A 22,269-nucleotide genomic window follows, 5' to 3' on the forward strand; every position below is an offset into this window, starting at 1 on the left:
CAAGCAATCAGAAAAAGGGCATGCAGAAAAACGGGATGAATGCTGAGATACTCAATGTTCTCTAACATGTGCATGGAAGGCAAAAGAGTGGATGAAGTAGTCTACCCACAGTGAAAAAACTGGGTTGGTAGAAGCAAAGTGAAACGTCGTGTTACTGGTATCCGCACATCAGACACTGCTACAATCTTCTGGCTCACAGTTGCTACTAGAAACTACCTTCAATGCAGAGCTACGCATGTGCCCTTTAACTATGACCCCAAGAAGTCTCACAAACTCTGTACTTCCTTAAAGCCCATACATGCCTGTTATTTTATTTCTCTCTGGCCCAGTTCACATGAACTATTAGTTTCTTACTTGATCAAGTGCGAAGGAAAATAACCAAAAACCAATAGGTTTCTAATTTGACTTGGACAGAGATGGCATCATACCAGGCTAGTAATGATACTGCAGCAATGTGCAAGCAAATTCACTGGCTGATCCAAAACAACCGAACTGGCCAACCCTTCCCCTTGCAATTTTGTTGACATAGCATAGACAACTCCAAACTTGTCTGCATACAGTAGCCATTTACTATCACAACTGAATGCAGTCGCACTGACCTTCTTGCTGGCATGCCTAAACCAAAGAGAAATAAGTAGCTTTCAGTGTCGGCCAGTTGAGGCACTCTGTAGCTAAAAGAAGAACATTGAATTGATGATAAAAGCAACACATATATTTTCAACTGTAATGGCTCTTGTATATTACACAGTCTTAGTGCACTGCCAAGTTTCAGTGTCCCATAGTTTGACATGCTTGTCGTCACCCGCAGAGACAAATAGTTTGCCTTCTCCGCTGAATGTGATTGTTCTTATTGCTTCCTCGTGACGAGACTGGGCACTGGGATATTTAACATCAACCTGGCACTTTCCTCTGCAAAGAAAAAAAAACAAAGCTCAAAGAGAGGACCAGACTCAAAAATTAATTGACACCATGCAATTATGTTTTATGAGCACATACACAGTACACAGAGAATACACCCTAGTATACAGCTCTTATAGGCCAAGAACTAGTTGCCATGAACCTTGGAGCCTCTCATACTTCATTGTTGATATATTTTGTGCAAGGCCAAAGGATACACTCTGGTTTTCCAGTGTCAACCCCAAACCTAAACACAAAAACAGTCTCTTGAGTCTTTTAATCTTTTGTGTTTAGAAGCAATTTCATATGACCTCCTACCTACTTGAAAGAAAGCTTTGAAGGCAACAGATATGCTAGAAGGGAGCTGCCTAAAATTTGGCTGAGCCTCTGAAAGGAATTAGTAGATAGTGAGAAGCTCACGTTTGCGAGGCGTGAGATTTTTGGCAGCAACTAACATAAGCCTTGTAAGCCTATGTATCTGTATGTCCAGAAGATTCGCTAGGCTAGATTTGCAACTTGCATAGAACTCTTTGCAGGAATGCTTGTATTGACTGTTGTCAGGGAAGGAGGGGGGCACAGAGGGGGGGGGGGGGTGGGGGGGAGCCGGGGGGGCTTATAAACTATTTTCTTATTTTTTGAGTAATTTCTATTTAGTAAAATTAGAATATTTAAATGTGTACACTTGAACTGTTAAAGTTAGGAACTACAGATCTACTGGAACTGATAATAGCCATCAGGAATAGACAACTCTGATGTGTCATATAATGGGTGACATTAAGCATCGTGAAGGAGTTGTTCCGTAAGTTCTGTGGGAGATACCGAGGAATGGGTATTCCCGATGTGTCACAAGATGGATGATGGAAGCATCGGATACATAGCAACAATGGTATGGAACGGGACATTTAATACGCGGTGTACAATACACGTACTAGACGTGTTTTCTAGAATCAAAAATAAAATACGTCAACATTTTTAGATATGATATTTTAATGAGGACAAATGAAGCAGGTCATGCACCTCTTCAATGACTCTTCAATGTGAAGCTCTAAAACACACTCGATCAACTAGCAAAAGACATTAGAACAGAATACGTTTTGAGAAAAAATATAGAAAACGTTATAAGACGTACAATACATTTCAATACGGGACGTCCCGTATTCTAAAAGAATACGCGTATTATAACTGCTATGATCAAATAGGGAATAATCCATTGGTCTGGGAGGAAATTCTAACTAGGTAAAGGATTACGAGTAAAGATGGAGGCACAAGAATAAAGATGAGTTCTGTGAAGGTTTTCATAAAAAGCAAAATGTTTTTAAGTGCTTTCCGCAAAAGCAAATGCTTTCCTATGAGGAAATCTATGTCTGCATTGCATCTGTGCATGAGGTTGCATCCCAGGACACCTGAGGAGTGCTGCGTAGCATCAGTTTTCAGCTCCGAGAGTTTTTATTTGAGTTTTTAAACAGATTCACACTTTTTAATAAGTGACCGGCTGCCCACTTAATAAGTGGGCAACCACTTATTAAAATAAAGCATAGAAAATAGGAGGCGCCCCCATATTGGCTAAAAACAGCCCAACGGCAACGCTAACTCTCTCTCCTCTCTCTATAAGGCCACCGTCAGCTATTTTCTCTCTCTCCGAGCTAATCCAGTCCCACATGCATCTGCTATTATTGCAAGAGCTTCACTCGCTATTCCTGCCGCCCTCGAGAACCTATAAAAGCAACACTAGCACCCTCTCTCTGCCCAGTGTTGCCAGCACTAGCACAAAGAAACCCTGCCATGTCGGAATCACAAGTGATCGCGAGATGTTGGAGTACGAAGGTTGCTCTTACAAATTGTTGTTTTTGTGTTTGTGCTTTTTGCAGGTACTCCATTGCGGAAAGGAGCAAGGAGGCCATGCTTGGGGATTTCGGAATGACACTCCGAAACGGCCTATGGAGCTTCACGCTTGGAGCATAGACGGCAAAGGTATTTGGAATAGAAGCTCGTCTCTTGGATTTTCCTAACCGGGAAGGAAACGACCGTCGAGTCTAAGAACTAGAACGGAGGGGTGCTTGTAAAAAGATTCTCCCCGAATAAAGATTCTCTATAAGGGGGGGGACCAACCCATCTTTTGGTCCCCAATACTATGTCGATCTTCTCTCTCGTCTCGTTTGTTCAACTTTCTATTTATTTTCAGTTTCTTGATTATTCGTGTGCGCTTCCGTTTGTGACAATAGTATCAGAGCTCGGTTGCCTCTCTTTTTTTGCAAACGAGTGTTGGAAATAGGGTTGCAGGGAAACGCACACAGCTTGAGAAGATGAAGGAAGCTCAAGGCACACAACAGAGAGTAGTATTACTTAGTGTGCAATGGAAAGATGAGATAGCCCTAGAGTGATGGGCGTATATACAATGCATGGGGGGAAAAACCTCCTAGTGAGGGAAAAAATGCCCCGACGGTCCAAGTCTGTTCACACACATCCCTACCACATGTATATGGTAACAAATCCCCCCTCGGAATGATGCGGTGAACGAGAGCTAGCACATAGAGTATAGGGCAGTGCCATGCCCTGAGGACATGATCGGTCCACAAAGGGAAGTAAGCCCAAAGCTTTGCGAAAAGCTTCGAATTTCTCACAAGACAATGCCTTTGTGAAAGGCACATAAGCCAAGTTGATCTCTCCTACTGAGAGTCTCTCCCTGACATAGCGGTAATGCACCTCAATGTGCTTTGTGCGAGCATGAAAAACTCGGTTCCTTGCAACTGCCAATGCGCTCTGACTGTTAGTGTAGATGATGTTGACAACAGTATCCTGTCCAACACCCAAATCAGCCATAAGGTGTCTGAGCCATACACACTCAATCGTAGCTGTGAAGACTGCCCTGTACTCAGCTTCACAACTGGAAGTGGCCACAGTAGGTTGCTTCTTGCTCAACCATGATATACATGAACTGCCGAGCATGAAACAAAAACCACTCGTGGACACTCAAGTGTCATAACAACCAGCCCAATCTGAGTCCGAAAAAGCATGTAAATATGGCGGCCAATCTGGCGGCAATGATCCCCCCTTGGGATAAAACAACCCAAGGTGTAAAGTGCCACTCAAGTAGCAAAAGGTCCACTTGACAGCCTACCAATGCTTAGACCCTGGGCTATGCATAAGACTGCAAACTGAATATCCGGCCTCAGGTTGCATACATAAATAAGGCATCCAACAGCAGTTTGGTAAAGAGTGACATCATGAAGACTCAACTTCAAACCTGTCTCCATGGGAGTGGCAATAGGCTTGCAGTCCTCAAGTCCAAACTTACATATCAATGTCTCTATGTAACTTGTCTAACACAAGGCAATACCACCATCACATTGCTTAAATTGCATGCCCAAGTAATGATGCAACAACCCCAAATCTTTCATCTTGAAAGTAACATCCATGTGTCATTTTTTTTAAGTGCATCATATTCTGATTACATGGAAACCATCCAATTTTCAGAATTTTGTACTTCATCAAAAGGCAGAGGTTCCTCAACATCATATAAACTGGAAACATCCAAACCATGGCAATCTAATGCATAAGATGCATAGCAAGAACCTGAATGAGTACGACTAGACAAAGGTGCATCAAATTTATTGTCACGCAAAGTATGCACCGGCCATTTTGGCATACCTCTAGCTTGCTCATTCTCAACCCTTTCCGCATCAAGTACAACATGTACATCTACATCAGTAATAGGCTAATTTGTAACATTTTCAGAAACCCCCGTAGGCTGTACATTTGCCTCGTTTGAATTTACATTCAAATTTCCACCAGTGAAAAGAGGCAACAAACTGTCATAAATGTCCTATGAGCTTACATTATTGTCTCTAGTACATGATAGCAAGGGCTAGCCAGAATCTTCCACAAACACAACATCTCATCAAACCAAGATACGCTTTGTTTGCGGATGGTACAACCTGTTTCAGTATTAACAGCAGCAAAAATGCATTTGATAGCCTTATCATCCAATTTTTTGTGTTGCGTTTGTGGCACTAAAGCATAAACCAAATAGCCAAAAACATGCATGTGATCAATAGAAGCCTTTCTATCATGCCATGCTTCATATGGACTCATAGACTGCAAAGCTTTTGTAGCACACCTATTAAGTACAGAAGTGGCACACATGGTAGCCTCAAGCCAAAATGAATGTGGCAAAGCTTGACTTTTGACCATATATCATGTCATTTCCGTAAGTGACCTGTTTTTCCTCTCAGCAACACCATTTTGTTGAGGTGTATACGGCACTGTACATTGGTGTTTTATCCCATGACTAGCCAAAAATGCATTAAATTCATGAGACATATACTCCCCCCCTCGATTAGAACAGAGGGTGTCCATAGTACATTTTAGAGACATTTTCAACCATAGCCAGAAAGTGCTTAAAGCACATAAACACTTCGGACTTTGCTTTAAGCAGATACACCCATGCGTTGGTGCACCCAGTTTTGGTCGGCCCAGGGAGAGCTCGAAAGCTTGTACATGGATATTTGCAAGTAGATGGCAAAGTGCTTCAGCGGCTATTTGATGCAAGGTATGGCCGGCACTGCCAGGATGTGTATGCTAAATGTGGTTGTTCGAAGGTCACGGCAAGTTTTAGCACTACTGATCGAGGGAAGTAAGAAGGCTCGAAGTGTCGGGTTTTTTGGTGTTTCGTACAGCTTCAAGTTTGGGTCTATTCGGCAAGGCTATACCATGGAGAAACCGTCTCTTGTAGATGGGCGGCCTTGTCTTTGCTCAATTTTATGTGGATTGCTCTCGAGGTGGACATCGACAATTGGAAGCATGCGACCGTGTGAAAGGGGGGCCAAGCCCAAAAGCTTTTAAAAGCTATTAATAATTAAAAAAAGCGAGTTGCAGAGGATGCATGGTGACGGGCTGCCTGAAGGAAAGCACGGCCACTTGGGCTCTGCATGAGTGGAAGGCAGCCAGGCCCCAGGGGTGCAGCCATCTGTGGCAGGCACGGCAGCAAGGCGATTGAAGAGGACCGCCACGGGGTGTTACAGAGGGAGAGCAAAGGGAGAGGCCAGGCGGCCATGGACTGCATGGTAAGGATACAAAGGAAGCAGAGCCGCTACAGGAAGGGGTGGCGGGCCTGAGCACTGGACGGCAGGGTGGCCGAGGATGACAGTGGGCCAAGTGGTGGCGCCATGCAGAGGAGAGAGGAGGGGGTCGCAGCTGGCTACGAGGGTTGAGTGCCGAGGGTGACCAGCCAGCAGGTGGTGAACAAAGGGGGTGGGCAACATCGGGCTTTGAAGGAAAGCTGAGTGAGCGCCATCAAAGAGGAGGCCGCCTTGAGGTGACGGGAGGCGGGCCCAAGCGAGAGCTCACGGGGTCAGGTGTAGAGAATCGAAAGCAAAGGAGGATTTTTTTCCATTAAGCCCATCATTATACACCTCCTTTTGAAGGATTTAGTAGTGATAATTGCCTGTTTCTCTGCAAATTGTGTCAATCTCCTACTGCACTCTCATGCTTATGGTGATCTCGTGGACTCGGATGGTTTTTTGTGTTGGTGCCTTCTATGTGAATGCAGTGTAGGCCATTGATATCGAAGTGTTTACTGGTGTTAGATGCATAAATTGGGTGCAAGCTTAGACGGAATAGATGAATGTTAGAGATTCTGCAATATTGTGTGAATGTTAGTTGATTTTGAAAAGCTATTGTTGATGTGAAGGTGCTAAAAAGGGTTATAGGCGAGAACCTCGCTGATATGCTTGGTGTTAGTGTATATAGTTGGAGATGTTCGAGTCTGAGCTTGGTCAAGAGTAGATTACAGATTGTGCATCGGGGGTGTGTGTTAAGCAGGGGATAGGGATGCTCTAAGATCACTGGGCTATAGAGAGGCTGTCATTAAGTGTGCTGGTGGTTTTCCGACTTCCCCCTTTCCATCTTGTGGTGCCCCCACTGAGGATCCACTGATTGCTTCTTGACCGAGTGTTTGTGAATCAAGATGAAACAGGAATTTGGTCCGGTGTTCAAAGGAGATGAGGATGCAAATGATTGGCTTGCCGGTTTTGAGCTATATATGCTGGCAGTATTGCAGATGCCAGGTGATGAGGCGAAGCTTCAAACTCTACCTTTGGTGTTGCGAGGTAAAGCAAAAGTTTGGTTTGATGGCTTAGAAGATGCACACAAGCAGACTTGGATCGGATTTCGAGAGCACTTTCTACAAAGGTATCGAAAAGTGGTGTCGGCTTCCGAAGCAGATGCAAAGCTCAAAGGATTGCAGCAGGACGTAAGTGCAAGTTTTTATGCTTTTGTTGATAAATTTGAAGCTTTTTGGGGGGATTTTGTGGCTGCTACCCAAGCAACCAATGTGGGATTCTTTAAGATGGAAAAGTTTCTATCATGTTTGCATCCTTATGTTCGTGAGAGGGTGGGTTATGAAGATCCAAGGACCTTTGATGAAGCCGTCAGAGTCGCCGGAGCGAAGAGTCGAAAGATGAAGAAGAAGATGGAGGCAGGATTGCTACAGTCGGCAATCATGACAACCTGTGGACCTAGGTCCAAACAGATTGAAGAGCCGCAAGAGGTAAAAGCTCCTTTTTTTGTTGATATGAATGTGATCAAAGCACGTGAAGCTGATGCCAGGCTAGAAGAGGTAGAAGAAGTGCCAACCAGGGCTCAAAAGGTGCAGAGAGGTGTATTCAGGGTGCCACCCAGTTTGCTTCCTCAAGAGAGCGAGGTGGTAAAAGATCTTAAAGAAGAGGTGTCAGTTCTAGAGCCAGCAATGAGGAAGGCAACAGTGGTCCAAGAATTGGCAAGTTCCAAAGAGGAGTCCGACAGTTCTCATAGCTCTAGCAACAGTTTGGACACAGATAGCATGTGGGAGACGGAGTCCATGTCCTCTAGGTATGAAACTTATGATGTTTTTCATGTAGATGAAGTGGAAAAAAATGTATGCAAGTTGCCTGCCAGTCATTTGAAGGTCGAGGAGAAGCATAGTGCAGGTGTGGAAATGTCTTGTGTGAATCTGCCAGTCGAGCAGCCCTATCAAATGCCGTGTGATGGTGAGTCCCTATTGGAGGAAGAGGTATGGTTTGATTGTGGATCAGACCTAGTTGAAGAACAGGTTTTTGAGGATGGCTTGCAGAAGCTAGAAGCAGAAGCGGAGGTATGTCAAGTTGATTTGTCTATGCAGGGGGTGGGGCAACCTTGCCTTGATGGGCATGTAGAGGTGTGCTTTGAAGTTTCAGAGTTTGTGTGTAGCCGTGGAGAGTTAGCTCCGACAGATGACTCTATGGAAGCTGATACAAGTGCAGCCTATGAGAGCAAGGCTCCATGCAACGAAGAAGGTGCTGCCAACTTTGCAGGTGATGAGGTATTTGAACAGGTTGAAGCTCGAGCAAGTCATACTCTTGAGTATGAAAAGTTGGCCTGGAAGCCATTTTCAGAGGGTTTGGATACAGGTTTGCAAAGGGATCAGGTTTGCTTGGCTATGTAGCAGGTGGAGGCAAATGGCAGGGTCTTGCTATTTTATGTGATGCTATTGATAGCTATGTTGTTCCAGGTTGCTTTGCAGGGTGTACTATGTAGGTTTCCATGCTCATGTGATAAAGATGATCATATGGAGGGTTCTCTAGCAGATGGCATGATAGCGGTTTATGGTACAGGTGTTTCAAGTGATCAGAAGTATGCTTATGGTTAGATGGAAGGATTATGGATACAGGGTGAAGAAGCTTCCAAGCTATAAAGAGCTGGAGGGGTGGCGAGTTTATTGGCCTACAAGTGCAAAGGAAGGCTTGGATATGCATGTTTTACAGGTGGATGGCCATGGCCATTGTTTTGTTTTTGATCCAAGCGGAGCCTACAGTGTACACTATGATTGGGGAAGCTTCGAGCTTTCCATTTAACCCTGGAGGGTGATGCAGTAGCAAATGCTTTTCTATCTATTCCTATCCTATTTATATAGCCATTATCATCATTTTTCTTATGCAGTCTATGTAGCTATGTTATATCATTCTCTCTATGCAGTACTATTTTACCTAAATAATTATGGTTGAGCATGAATGCTCAACGAGGGGGTGGGCAATGATGGTGCACCCAGTTTTGGTCAGCCCAGGGAGAGCTCGAAAGCTTGTACATGGATATTTGCAAGCAGATGGCAAAGTGCTTCAGCGGCTATTTGATGCAAGGTATGCCCAGCATTGCCAGGATGTGTATGCTAAATGTGGTTGTTCGAAGGTCAGGGCAAGTTTTAGCACTACTGATCGGGGGAAGTGAGAAGGCTCGAAGTGTCTGGTTTTTTGGTGTTTCGTACAGCTTCAAGTTTGGGTCTATTCGGCAAGGCTATACCATGGAGAAACCGTCTCTTGTAGATGGGCGGCCTTGTCTTTGCTCAATTTTATGTGGATTGCTCTCGAGGTGGACATCGACAATTGGAAGCATGCGACCGTGTGAAAGGGGGGCCAAGCCCAAAAGCTTTTAAAAGCTATTAATATAAAAAAAAAGCGAGCTGCAGTGGATGCATGGTGACGGGCTTCCTGAAGGAAAGCACGGCCACTTGGGCTCTGCATGAGTTGAAGGCAGCCAGGGGTGCGCCATCTGTGGCGGGCAGGGCAGCAAGGCGATTGAAGAGGACCGCCACGGGGTGTTACAGAGGGAGAGCAAAGGGAGAGGCCAGGCGGCCATGGGCTGCATGGTAAGGATACGAAGGAAGCAGATCCGCTACAGGAAGGGGTGGCGGGCCTGAGCACTGGACAGCAGGGTGGCTGAGGATGACAGTGGGCCAAGTGGTGGCGCCATGCAGAGGAGAGAGGAGGGGGTCGCAGCTGGCTACGAGGGCTGAGTGCCGAGGGTTGACCAGCCGACGGGTGGTGAACAAAGGGGGTGGGCAACATCGAGCCCTGAAGGAAAGCTGAGTGAGCGCCATCAAAGAGGAGGCCGCCTTGAGGTGACGGGAGGCGGGTCCAAGCGAGAGCTCAGAGGGTCAGGTGTAGAGAATCGAAAGCAAAGGAGGATTTTTTTCCATTAAGCCCATCATTATACACCTCCTTTTGCAGGATTTAGTAGTGATAATTGCCTGTTTCTCTGCAAATTGTGTCAATCTCCTACCGCACTCTCATGCTTATGGTGATCTCGTGGACTCGGATGGTTTTTTGTGTTGGTGCCTTCTATGTGAATGCAGTGTAGGCCATTGATATCGAAGTGTTTACTGGTGTTAGATGCATAAATTGGGTGCAAGCTTAGACGGAATAGGTGAATGTTAGAGATTCTGCAATATTGTGTGAATGTTAGTTGATTTTGAAATGCTATTGTTGATGTGAAGGTGCTCAAAAGGGTTATAGGCAAGAACCTCGCTGATATGCTTGGTGTTAGTGTATATAGTTGGAGATGTTCGAGTCTGAGCTTGGTCAATAGTAGATTGCAGATTGTGCATCGGGGTGTGTGTTAAGCAGGGGATAGGGGTGCTGTAAGATCACTGGGCTATAGAGAGGCTGTCATCAAGTGTGCTGGTGGTTTTCCGACTTCTCCTTTCCAACGTGTCTGGAGTAATCATCAATACAAGTCACGTAGTAAAGGTAATTGCCTGAGGACGGAGTTTGCATGGGCCAACAAACAGCACTATGCACAAGCTGCAATCTGCATGTAGCCCTAACTGAACCATCCTCTGGAAACTTCGAACGCTGCATCTTACCCAAAATACAGCCTTCACAAACATGTTTGGCAGGTGCTTCAAGAGGCGGCAAAGACGCGACCATCTCAGATTTCTACAAACACAGCAAACTAGGAAAATTCAGATGCCCAAAAACGTCCATGCCAAAGATTTGCAACTGAAAGAGCCTTTGAATCCACAACTGCATTTGCAAAATTCTGCCCACACTTGTCATACAAAGTGAGCTTATACAGCCCACGGCATAAAATGCCACATGCAACAATTTCATCACCAAAACTAAGATCATGAATTCTACATCAGTCATCCACAAATTTGACAACAAGACCAAGTCTAGTAAATGCAGATACAAGCAAAAGATTCTTTTTTATCCTAGGTACATACAGTGCATCAACAAGTGTGAAAGAATTGCCATTTGCAGCAGTCAACACAATCTTTCCAAATCCATGGACCGGATAAGAGGCATTGTTGGCAGAAGTGACTGTATTCCCATGAGGGACATCCTCATGAGAGGTAAACAAGTCATGATGAGAGGTAATGTGCTTTGTAGCACCACTATCAAAGTGCTACACATGAGCATCTGCAGCAACTAACATACATCCATCATGGACAGGAGGATCATAAGTGCACTCTGCACCGTAAAAGCCCATTCTGTATCTACATCAGCATCACAATCTCCTCCACAAAAGACTCTACAATTGTTGCACTTGTGGTGGAACCAACCTCTTTCTTCTTGGCGTCTTTTGTCTTCTATTTTGGACATTGCTTCATCAAATGATCCTCAACTTTAAAATAATGGCAACGCATCTTTGTTTTTGCCCTTTTCACCAGAATTACCAGATGAAGTGTTCCTAGTAGAACCACTAGGAACAGGTCATTTACCACTCAAAAGAACCAGGAGAAGTGGCTACATTGTTGTTACCACTTTTTCTTTAAGCAACAATAAAGGCCTGTTCAATTGCACGCTATTAAGCCCTTTTTTTCTAAAGTGACTCTTGCAACAACAATGTGCATAATGCGTCAAGCTTGACAACCTCAAGATTTCCTTGGGTCATAAGTCTCCAAGTACTAGCAAAAATCTGGTCAAGAACAGTCTGTCACAAACTGCTGACGTGTCAAAGCCCTCAAGAATGGAGCCAACTTGCAGATCCTAGCCAAGGGGCCTAAACCCTAAGAAGAACAAGTAATAGAAGAAGAAGTCCTACCAACTTATGGGGACCCCGTCTGATGGGGCCCCAAGTGACATAAAGGATTAAAATAAAGCTGGACCCCCACACACACAAAGCGTGGAACTGATGACGTGGTAGATTTCCAGAAATTACATTGACAGTGCTGATGTGGCAGGCTGTACGGATTTCCGCGTTTTATGCTAACTGCTAACGTGGCAGTTGTACGAAATTCCGTGATTTAAGCTAGCAGCTTTTTGGCATTGCTTTTGGACCAGAAGCTTTTGAGTTTGAAGGCTTTTCATGTAAACTGCTTTTCATAGGCCAAGGGCCTTTAAATATGTGCAAGGACTCATTCTCTGGCATGCTTCCTGGAGAAGGTGCAAAGTCTGGAGTACCAGCTTGTATTGTGTTGATGCAATATAAAGAAATACAGAAAGGGGCGCCAAGGTTTGGAGCAAATACTCTTTGGGGTGCAATTCCGCCACTCCATGTCGCGTGTCGTCTATCTCTCTCAGTTTAATTGTTATTGAAGTGCTAAAAGTCTGTTCAGTCTGTTCTTTTCTATTGGCACGCGGTGCCCGTCTTGTGATAGTGGTATCAGAGCATTAAGCGTATGCTTTTCTGAAAGAATACCGGTCCTACAAAAGAGCAGACAAAGCAAGATCGCACTCCCAAAGTTCATTGGAAATTTTAGCTTTGTGCTCGGACCCCGGACTTATTAGCCACTCCCACCCTTACTTCATCGTGCATTGGGCGCACTCCCGTCTTCACCGCTCATGTCTTACAAGGCATAAGCCATAAAGATCACTTGCAAGAGAAGGATCCAAGATTTGTTTAGAGCTGATGTTTTTCTCAAAGGCAGTGCCATCCAGATGTTGATCTCTATAGCTACCAAGCCGCACACTCCAAGGACTTGGCAAGCTTCCAAGAAAATTTTTACCCGAAGTTATATGGTTTTTGACATCTTTTTTCGGATTGCAACTTCTGGCAGAGTGGAGTATTCTAATATGCTAAACCCTAGCACATTATAAGTTGAAATTTCTCGACATCTCTCGGTAGATGTCTCTTCACGAGCAGATGACCTTGGAGGTCCAGTGCGATTGCTATCTTGGGACTACCATCGCCGCCAAAGAAACACTGTCAGTCCAAGAGCTGATGGACCATGATATGCTGGGCTACGACCTTATGGAAAGAACCTAACCCTAATTTTTTGGTGCAAGTTTCAGGATAGAAAGTCAGTCGACTTTTCAAAGCTCGATCAATGTCGAAATTTCTTTTTAAGTTTGAATTTTGTTTGAGTTCTGTTTGAGTACTTGTTTGGTAATTCTGTTTGAAATTTATTTGAAATGGATGGTATCGGTTTTGAACTTGTCTTGATGCCGATTTAAGTTGTTTGACTCTGGTTTTAATAGTGGTTTCATTGATTGGTGATTTTACTCCCGAGTGGAGAAGTAAGAAATAATGTTTTAGTATTGTTTGAACCTCGGAACGACGTAGACCGATGCCTAGGGAGCGTTTCGTTGTATGTTTGAAAACCTCAGAACGACGCAAGCCGATGCCTGAGGAGTGTTTCGTTGTATGTTTGAAACCTCGGAACAACGCAGGCTGATGCCTGGGGAGCATTTCGTTGTATGTTTGAAAACCTCGGAACGACCCAAGTCGATGCGTGGGGAGCGTTCCGTTGTATGCTAGATAACCTCCAAACGACGCAAGCGATGCCTAGGGAGCGATTGGTGGTTGTATGCTTGAACATCCAAGCGACGCAGACTGCGGTCTGGGGAGCGTTTGGTTGTACAGTCCTCTGAGCTCATGGCCCGAACCTTTTTACGTTATTTGCGGGGGGAGTGACGAGGTAGTCATTGAGTACCTTCATACTGCAGACCGTTTGTCTCAAAAGAGTGCTCAGTGGCGCTGTTTGTTGTGTCTTGTAACATGCATATGTGAGCATTTGTGTTGCATTGTGATGTGCCAACTACTGAATATTCCTAATTGGATGAGATTGTATGGGTATGTAATCTTAGTGCATCAAGACACCCACGGAAGATCAATGCGGTCTGAGTGTGATGGCTAATTTTACTACGCCAGAATATTAAGAGTTCCGATCTTGACAAAAGGAGAAGCCAACTCCTTAACAAAAGAGCCGAGAGGAGAAGCTAACTCTTAACAAAAAAAAAAAAAGCAAACTCATTGTCCCTTGAAATGATCCTCGGAAAAAATTTTGAGCTAACTTGAGTTGTTTTGCAGATATGCTGTAATCAAGTTACTTTCTTTCAAGAAGGGGGAATGTCACAAACTGCTAACGTGTAGAATGGAGCCAACTTGCATATCTTGGCCGAGGGGCCTAAACCCTAAGAAGAACAAGTAGCAGAAGAAGAAGTCCTACCAACTTATGGGGACCCCGTCCGATGGGGCCCCAAGTGACATAAAGGATTAAAATAAAGCTGGACCCTCACACACACATGTTGGATTAAAGGCCTAAATAACCTCTTTTTTTACATTTTTATACTTTGTCCAAGTTCGCATTGAACTTAATGCGAACTTGGACACATTTTTTTTAAGTCACTTATAATAGAAGTGGGAAAACCCAAAACTCGCTTATTAAGTTTTTCCCAAAAACGTGAGCTCTCTCTCTTGCCCTGCTTCAATCTCTAGGCTAGCTCTCTGCTGCTCTATGCCTCCTGCTTCTTGCCCCAATCCAGCACTACATCGCGACGCGCACCTACCGATATCTTCTACTTCGCACTTTCAACTCGTATCAGAGCCCTAGGGTTTCAAAACAGCCTTGCGCAGTCTACTGGACAGCGAGTTAAATTTACTCTCCTGCGTTCAATTTCGGTTTCATCGCAAAGCCCCTTGTTTCCAGGGTCGAAAAGGTCACCAAAACTGCCAAAACAGTCCAAAACAGACTGTTTAGTCTGTTTTCAGGTCAAAACAGGTGATTTACAGGTTATTACAGGTTAAAACAGCAATACGCAAGTGTACCAAAGTTGTGGGATCACATGTATTGATGTTTGTCGCGACAAATTGAGTGAAAAGCTGAGTACAAGTGCTTGAAATTGCACATTTCAGTTGAAATTTCAGACTTGGAACGTTTCATGTAAAGAAACTGTGGCTCTTTGTATGCAAAGTCTTGTGGTTGCTACTATTTGCTGAAATTTTCAGCCTATTGCATCTCCCTTGTATACACACTTGTGGTTGAATTAAGATGGCTTCTTCCTCTTCCATATCTGACACTAAAAGTTTGATGGAAATCAAACGGTTCGATGGTCAAGGCTTTGATCTTTGTCAAGAACGCATGCAAGGTATCCTTTTCTTAAAAGATTGTGAAGATGCATTGGAACAGAACAAGCCACCAGGTTTATCTGACGAAGAGTGGGCCAGGTTAAATAAGAAGGCTATGGCCTACATCAAAATGACTATCAATGATGACATTTTTACGGACATCAAGCGTTTGGACTCTGCTTATGCAATATGGCAAAAGCTAAAGTCCAATTATGAAAACACCATGCCTATAAACCAGGTGCATTTGATGTGAAAGTTGGTGAATATACAGCTTGATAACTCGAAGTCAGCTTCTGAGCATTTGAGTACTTTTACAAGTGTGTTGAGTCGGTTACAGGACAGTGGACTTTAGCAATTCGATGATAAGCTGAAAGCTATTTTCTTGCTTATGACATTGCCAGATAATTGGGAAATTTTGGTTGTCTCCTTGAGCAACAGTCCCACCCTCACTTATGACGGTGTGAGAGGGTCTATTCTCAATGAAGAGATTAGACGCAAGTTTAGTGGGAAAGGTGGCAATTATGCCTACAATGCAAGAGGTAGAAATCAAAGCGTGATGCGGGTAACACGACTCAAAATAGAAGTAAGAGCAAGACAAAAGATAAGGATGTCACTTGTTATCAATGTGGCAGAAAGGGTCACAAGAAGCCCGATTGTATTTTAAGAAAGAGCAGGAAAGGAAGAAGGAAACACAAGATAAGAAGAAGAAAGGGAAATAAATTGCAGCAGGTGATTCCTCCAAGGATGCTGAGAATGCAAATGTATCCTCTAGTGTGGTCATTGAGGAGTTGTCAGACGTTGAGGAAATCTTGGTTGCGGCTTTATGCCCCTCAGATGTGGTCATAGCTAATGCAAAAGACATGCTTATCTCGAAGAAAGATGTCATTGATGCATTGTTCAGTGCTAATGATGGCCTATTCCAGTCATGGATAGTGGATTCTGGTGCTTCATTCCATGTGACTCCATCTTTGGAGTGTTTTGCTACATATGCTGCAGGCAATTATAGCAAGGTGTACCTTGGTGATAATTTTGCTTGCAGTATTGAGGGAATGGGTACTATTCGTTTGGCTCTTAACAATGGTCAAGAGCTTGTGTTGAATGATGTCATGTTTGTACCAGGCATTAAGAAAAGTTTGCTATCTGTTGGCCAGTTAGATGCACATGGTTATACTACCATCTTTGCTGGGGGGTTCACGGAAGTTGCTTAAGCGCTCTATGCTTGTTGCAAAAGGGTCTAAAAGAGGTACTTTGTACTATCTTCTATGCAAAGCTTTGCCTGACAAGTTTCTTGTTGTTAATGAAGTTGCTTCACACACAAAATTGTGGCATAAGAGACTTTGCCATATGAGCCAAAAGGGTATCAATGTGCTTTCCTCTTTGAAGAGGGTTGATGTAAAAGGCAAAAACTTGGATTTTTGTAACGATTGTCTTTATGGAAAGCAAAAGAAATCCCCTTATTACTCTGTCTCTCGCAAAGCTAATCCTCTTGATCTGATTCACTCCAATGGAACCATGAAACCGGCCCGTAGGGCGGTAGGCGTTGGCTTTCACCCGAAATTCTTTACTTTAAACACACACACACAGAGCACTTTGCAAAGAAACCTGCGAAGGGAATTAACACTTGATCACACACACGGCTCAGAAGCTAGAATGCTCCGAGCAGACACCGACAGCCTGTAGGCCCCAAAATTGGCGCCCCTTTCGGTATTTCTTTATTCTTTAGGAGGGTAAAGTACAAAGAAGAGTCCTGGGAATCCTTTGATTGTATCCCACTAGATACCGCCTGTTTGGCCAAATTTCGGCAGCATAACAGCCCCTAAACTTGCGCGAAACCAATTCCCCTGCTGGAACTCGCTTCTACTGGCGTATACCCTCTGATTCCTGCCCAAAAACAGTAAATTCAGCACGCTGTATTTACTGGTTTTTGCCCTGTTTTCAGCCCCAAACAGTCCCCTAACTGTCCTCTGCCAGTGGGGCACGATTCCCAAAGGTTCTGGCGTCCGTATGGCTGAAAAACAGTAAAATTACAGCGCATACACAGCGCTGATTTTGCACCTGTATGGTGAGGTTATGACCCTCACCAGTGCCTGCTTTGGAGTAGCAACTAGCTACCCCTGTTCCTGCTCAAGGAGGCTCTTGCCTCAACACAAAAGCATGAACCCACACAGTTGTACATCAGTCAAATGAGGAGCCCTCTTGAGGGGCATCACATAACTGCACGTAGGGGAGAGAGAGAGCAGTGTGTAGTGTGCAGGGCATCACTCCTAGCACTACACTGTACATGAGAGGGAAAGGAAGCACTCCATAGCTCTTAACCTGTGTGACAGATTGCATAATGAGGCCTCTCCCAACTTAAAAATCAGCGCCCATTTTTCTGTAGGAGGAAAGTTCACGAAAATGTGACACTTGGCGCATTTACAAGCATTTGCCCGTTTCGGGTTCGCCGCTTAAAAATATCCTGACCGGTTGCCCAGTTGACTTCGCGGCAGAGTTGTAAAATGTTCCCCTAGTCATACCGGAGGTAATGACGCGAACACATTTCATAGCCCAAAATAGCAGTTCCCTAAATTTTAGGAGATGCTTCCGTTGGGCTCCCACTGGTCTTCTGACCATCTATCCTCATTGGGACCGCATCCAAAAGTGCAATGTGGCCCAAGTATTGGATACTTTCAGTTGGTAGTCACACCTTGACTTTAGGCCTTTATTGAGTTCACTTTCTAGTATCCACCAACTTACTAAGTGCGACGGGGGGACCTATATGATCTTGCTCTAAGCCTAGACATCCTCTTACCATACGAATTCCAATGCCGACCACTTCCCGTCTGCGGGTGAATCTACCGTTCACATTGGCCATACAATGTCCGACCGTTTGCTACTTCAAAACGAGGGTCTCAAAACAAATAAAATAAACCCCATTGGAAAGAAACCAACAACCAAGGTTAGCAGTTGCCACATCTTTGTGACATGGTTAATAACTGCGACGTTCTCGTGACATACCCCCCTCTTGAAATCGCAAACGTCCTCGATTGCATACCATAAATACACGCCATTGATGATCTTGTGCTATTAACACTCTTTTATCATCGCATGTATCCGCAAGAAAGGTCGTAACATCCATAGATACAAATGACTTAATGAGACCTTCATACTTTTGCCATTTCCATCTATGGCGCTGAATTCATATGTACATTTGATGTACTAGCTCTATCATTACCCCTCCTTTGCACACGTTGGGTTGGGGCATAAGTAGGCTGTAACCCAAAGGCTTCAAGGTAAAGCTGCAATACATATGGTGACTCTGACAGTTCATACTCTTCCATCCACTTTACATCCATAGACAGATAGTTCTTGAACTTCACCAAATAGCGTCTTGCAACTTGTCCTTTAACTTTTCTGTCCTTATGTGCCAAAACTTGCTCAGGTACCAAGATCTCATCAAGTTCCTCAACTTCTGCTTGATCCTCATCTGGCATATCTTCTGGCACATCACCCACGAAGGGTCTTAGAAGACTCACGTGAAACGCATTATGAATCTTCCATGCATCAGGCAATTTCAGCCTGTAAGCCACATCGCTGATCTTGTCAAGCACTTAAAAAGGCCCATAGTAACGCATGTTGAGCTTAGGAAACAGCCGTTCCTTGCCCTTCATCTTCTTTAACCTTGCCTTTTCGAACCTTAACAGAACCCAATCACCAGGTGATAGTAGCAATTCACGACGGTGACGATCAACAGCCTTTTTCTGCTTTGCCTGAGTCCTCTCCAAGGCAACTTTAATTTTCTTATACATCTCATCCATGTTCTCAACATATCGATCTGCCTCAAAGATCTTGTGCTTTGTATGCAAAATGGGAGGAACCTTTTTGCAGCCTTCAACAATCTCAAAAGGTGCTTTGCCAGTAGATGAATGCACCGTATTATTGTACGCATACTCAAGCATAGGCAAATACTGTTCCCACTTGCCCTTATTATCTGACACATAGCATTTCAGCAGCTGTCCATCAGTTTGTGGATGAAACGAAGACGAAAACTTGAGCGTAGTGCCCATGTTCTCAAACAATCCTCTCCAGAACAAACTGGTCATGCGAGGATCACGATCACTGATAATCGATTGTGGCATACCATGGTACTTAAACACATTGTACATGAACAAGCGTACCATCTGATCAGATTTTATCTTCTTCCTGACAGGGATAAAATGGGCCTGCTTGTTGAACCTGCAGATAATGGTCCATATACCATCATTCCCTGTTGGCGTTCTTGGAAGATCAAAGATAAAGTCCATAGCAATGCTTTCCCATGGCTTATCCGGAATCGGCAGTGGTTGTAACAACCCTGGTGCCTTTTGCCTGTCAAACTTGACCTTTTGGCAAACTATGCATGCTCGCACAAAGGCATCCACATCTCTCCTCGAGGTAGGCCAATAGAAGAATGTCTCTACCACTTTAACTGTTGCATCAATGCCACGATGCCCTACATACGGTGGGACATGACTCTCTTCCATCACCTTATGTCGCAGTGGCCTAGTGACACAAAGTCTGCCATGCATCATCATAAAACCATCTCTGAGGAGGTAGTGCTCGTGATGTTGCCCCTCTTGTAACTATTCAAAGATCCTTGCAAAATCTTCATCAGCAGTATACTGTTCCTTCATGTCATCTAGCTCATGATGATAAGGAATTGGCACAGCTGAAATTTGTGGCTTTCTTGATAACGCATCAGCCACAACATTCTTCTTGCCTTCCACATGCATAATCTGGAAGTGGAACATGGAAAGAATGTTTGCCCATCGCATATGCTTTTCGGATAACTTTGACTGTGTCAAGAAGTATCGCAAGGTCTAGTGATCTGTTTGGACAACAAAATCAGCACCTAAGAGGTAGTGCTTCCAGCTAGAAAGCGCATGAATCATGGCCAAGAGCTCTTTCTCATAGACTTGCATAGTCCTCTCTGGCCCTTGCAAAATTCGGCTTTCATAAGCTACTACCCGTCCATCTTGCATTAGCACTGCTCCGATGCTACTACCACACGCGTCACACTGGACCACAAATGACTTCCTGAGATCTGGCAAAACAATAACTGGATCTGAAGTCAACTTTTCCTTTAAGAAACTAAAAGCTGAAATCTCTTTTTGGGTCCATCTGAAAGTGACCTCTTTCTTTTGCAATGCGTGAAGAGGCGATGCTATCTCTGCAAAATTTCTGATAAACCTTCTATAGTAGGAACACAATCCCAAGAAGCTTCTGACATCGTGCACAGTCTTCAAGTCTGGCCATGTCTTGATAGCTTCGACCTTTGCGGGATCCATTCTAACACCATCCTTTGAGACTATGTGGCCCAGAAAGTGGATCTCTTCGAGGAAGAATTCACTTTTCTTAGGATTGACAAGTAACCTGTGACTGCGCAGCTCTTCGAACACAATGGTCAAGTGACGCCTATGCTCCTCTTCATTCTTCGAATACACTATCATGTCATCGAAGAACGTTCCAACAAACTGTTGATGCAAGCGGAAAATCCGGTCCATCATTTTGTTGAACGTGGCAGGAGCATTTGTTAGCCCAAACGGCATCACTAGAAACTCATAAAGACCAAATGTCGTTCTAAACACAGTCTTGTGCACATCCTCTGGCCTTATACGAATCTGATGGTACCCACTCTTAAGGTCTATCCTGCTGAAAATTGCAGCACCCTCTAAACGATCGAGAATATCATCAATTCTAGGAATAGGGAACCTATTCTTGATGGTATTCTTATTCAACGCACGGTAATCAATACACATGCGCCATGAGCCATCCTTCTTCTGCACTAGGAGCACTGGGGAGCAAAAGGGTGAAGAACTAGGCTGAATCAGCCCCTTCTCTAATAACTCCTCAACCTGGCCCATAATCTCTTTCTGCTGCGCCGCACTAACCCTGTAGAGAGGTCTATTTGGTGGGCTACACCCTGGCACCAAATCTATCCGATGGTCCTCAGGTCTCTCTGGCGGCAATTGCGACGGTAATGAATCAGAAAAACAGTCACTCAACTTTTGCAAAAATGCTGACCTTTCTTTATCTAACACAGATAAATTTGACTGATCACTATCTGAGACATCACGTGCAAAAATCAAGTACACAGAAAGATGATTCTTTATTATAGAAGTGATAGCAGAAGCAGATACAATAGGGACTGACTCTCCTTTAAGCTTTACATCCAAGATGTGAGTTTTGCCCCTATGCTGTACAGTGATCTTTTTGTTGTAGGCATCCAAGACTCCATGCACTCGGAACATCCACGGGATCCCCAACAAGGCGTCACAACCTTCTAGCGGCATGATGTAAAACTCTTCAGTGTCTACATACGACTGAATATGCAGATGCAGTTTTCCAATGATGGGAGTAACACACTCTGAGTGGCCAGGACATGCCAACCTTGCCTCTGCTGTGTACCCCATCTCTTCAGCTCTGATGCCCAGCTTCATAGCTAACTCTGGTGAGATAAAGTTGGCTTTGGCACTTGGATCAAAGAAGATGAGTGCCGTCTGATCCCTAACTTTACCCCATGCCCTGCATAACTCACTGGCATCTGTGCTGGGCCTGTCACCCACCATGTCTGGCACTAAACCTGCCGTGGGTTTTGGCTTCTTGCCTTTCTGATCTTCTTTATCCTCTGAGTCAACTGGCCTTTTCCTTTGTGGACAGTTGATAGAAAAGTGACCAGGCTGCTCGCATATAAAGCATTTGTTCTCAGCCATTAGGATCTTCTTTTCCTCGAGCGACTTGTGCACAAAAGGCTTCCTTTTTTGTTTCTTTGCCTGCGCTCCAGAAGTCCCGGCTGAATCCTTGTCTTTGGTGGCCTTTTCTGACCCCTGTGACGCATCAAGAGCCGTTTTCACCAAGGGCTTCTTCGCTGAATTTTTCTTTTGCTGCCCTCCTTTATCACTGCTTGGAAATCCACTGTCCTCTCCTTTCAACAAGGCAAGACCAGTGTTCACAACTTCCATAAGTTGAGTAAGGGTAGCCACTCTGTTCTTTGTACAGTAATCGCGAAGCCCTTTAGGCAGCCCACAACAGTACTTCTCTATCTGCTCTGTCAGTGGCACAAATCTGTAGGAGGTCACTGAGAGTAACGCTTTACAAAACCTCCTATTGTACTCCAGCAAGCTCTTGCATGAAGCTGAAGTAAGCTGGTGCCAATCTGTCATGACGTCGGCTTCAAATTCATTTGACAGCCAAGCAGATGCAAACATTTGCTTGAAGTAAACCCAAGTGGCGGGTGCCTGTCCTTGCATTAACAATGTCGTCCACCATGTACGC

General features: G+C 44.4%; 1 protein-coding gene and 1 pseudogene across 1 annotated transcript in view; one reads left to right on the top strand and one right to left on the bottom strand.

The window, feature by feature from the left end:
- Nucleotides 1-22,269, bottom strand: part of TRM82 (Transducin/WD40 repeat-like superfamily protein) — a 64,584-nt gene that overhangs the window by 18,479 nt on the left and 23,836 nt on the right. Inside the window, exons 2-3 of the mRNA XM_086521545.1 lie at nt 745-909; nt 429-615 (exon numbers count right to left, since the gene is read on the bottom strand). Of these exons, the coding sequence (XP_086377671.1) occupies nt 429-615; nt 745-909 (352 nt within the window). The remainder of the gene's footprint in view (nt 1-428; nt 616-744; nt 910-22,269) is intronic.
- On the top strand, nt 6,863-8,560 carry LOC147465720 (uncharacterized; annotated as a pseudogene).

This window comes from Adiantum capillus-veneris, chromosome 1, assembly GCF_014529385.1.
Source record: "Adiantum capillus-veneris isolate H3 chromosome 1, ASM1452938v2, whole genome shotgun sequence".
NCBI classification, from domain to species: Eukaryota; Viridiplantae; Streptophyta; class Polypodiopsida; order Polypodiales; family Pteridaceae; genus Adiantum; species Adiantum capillus-veneris.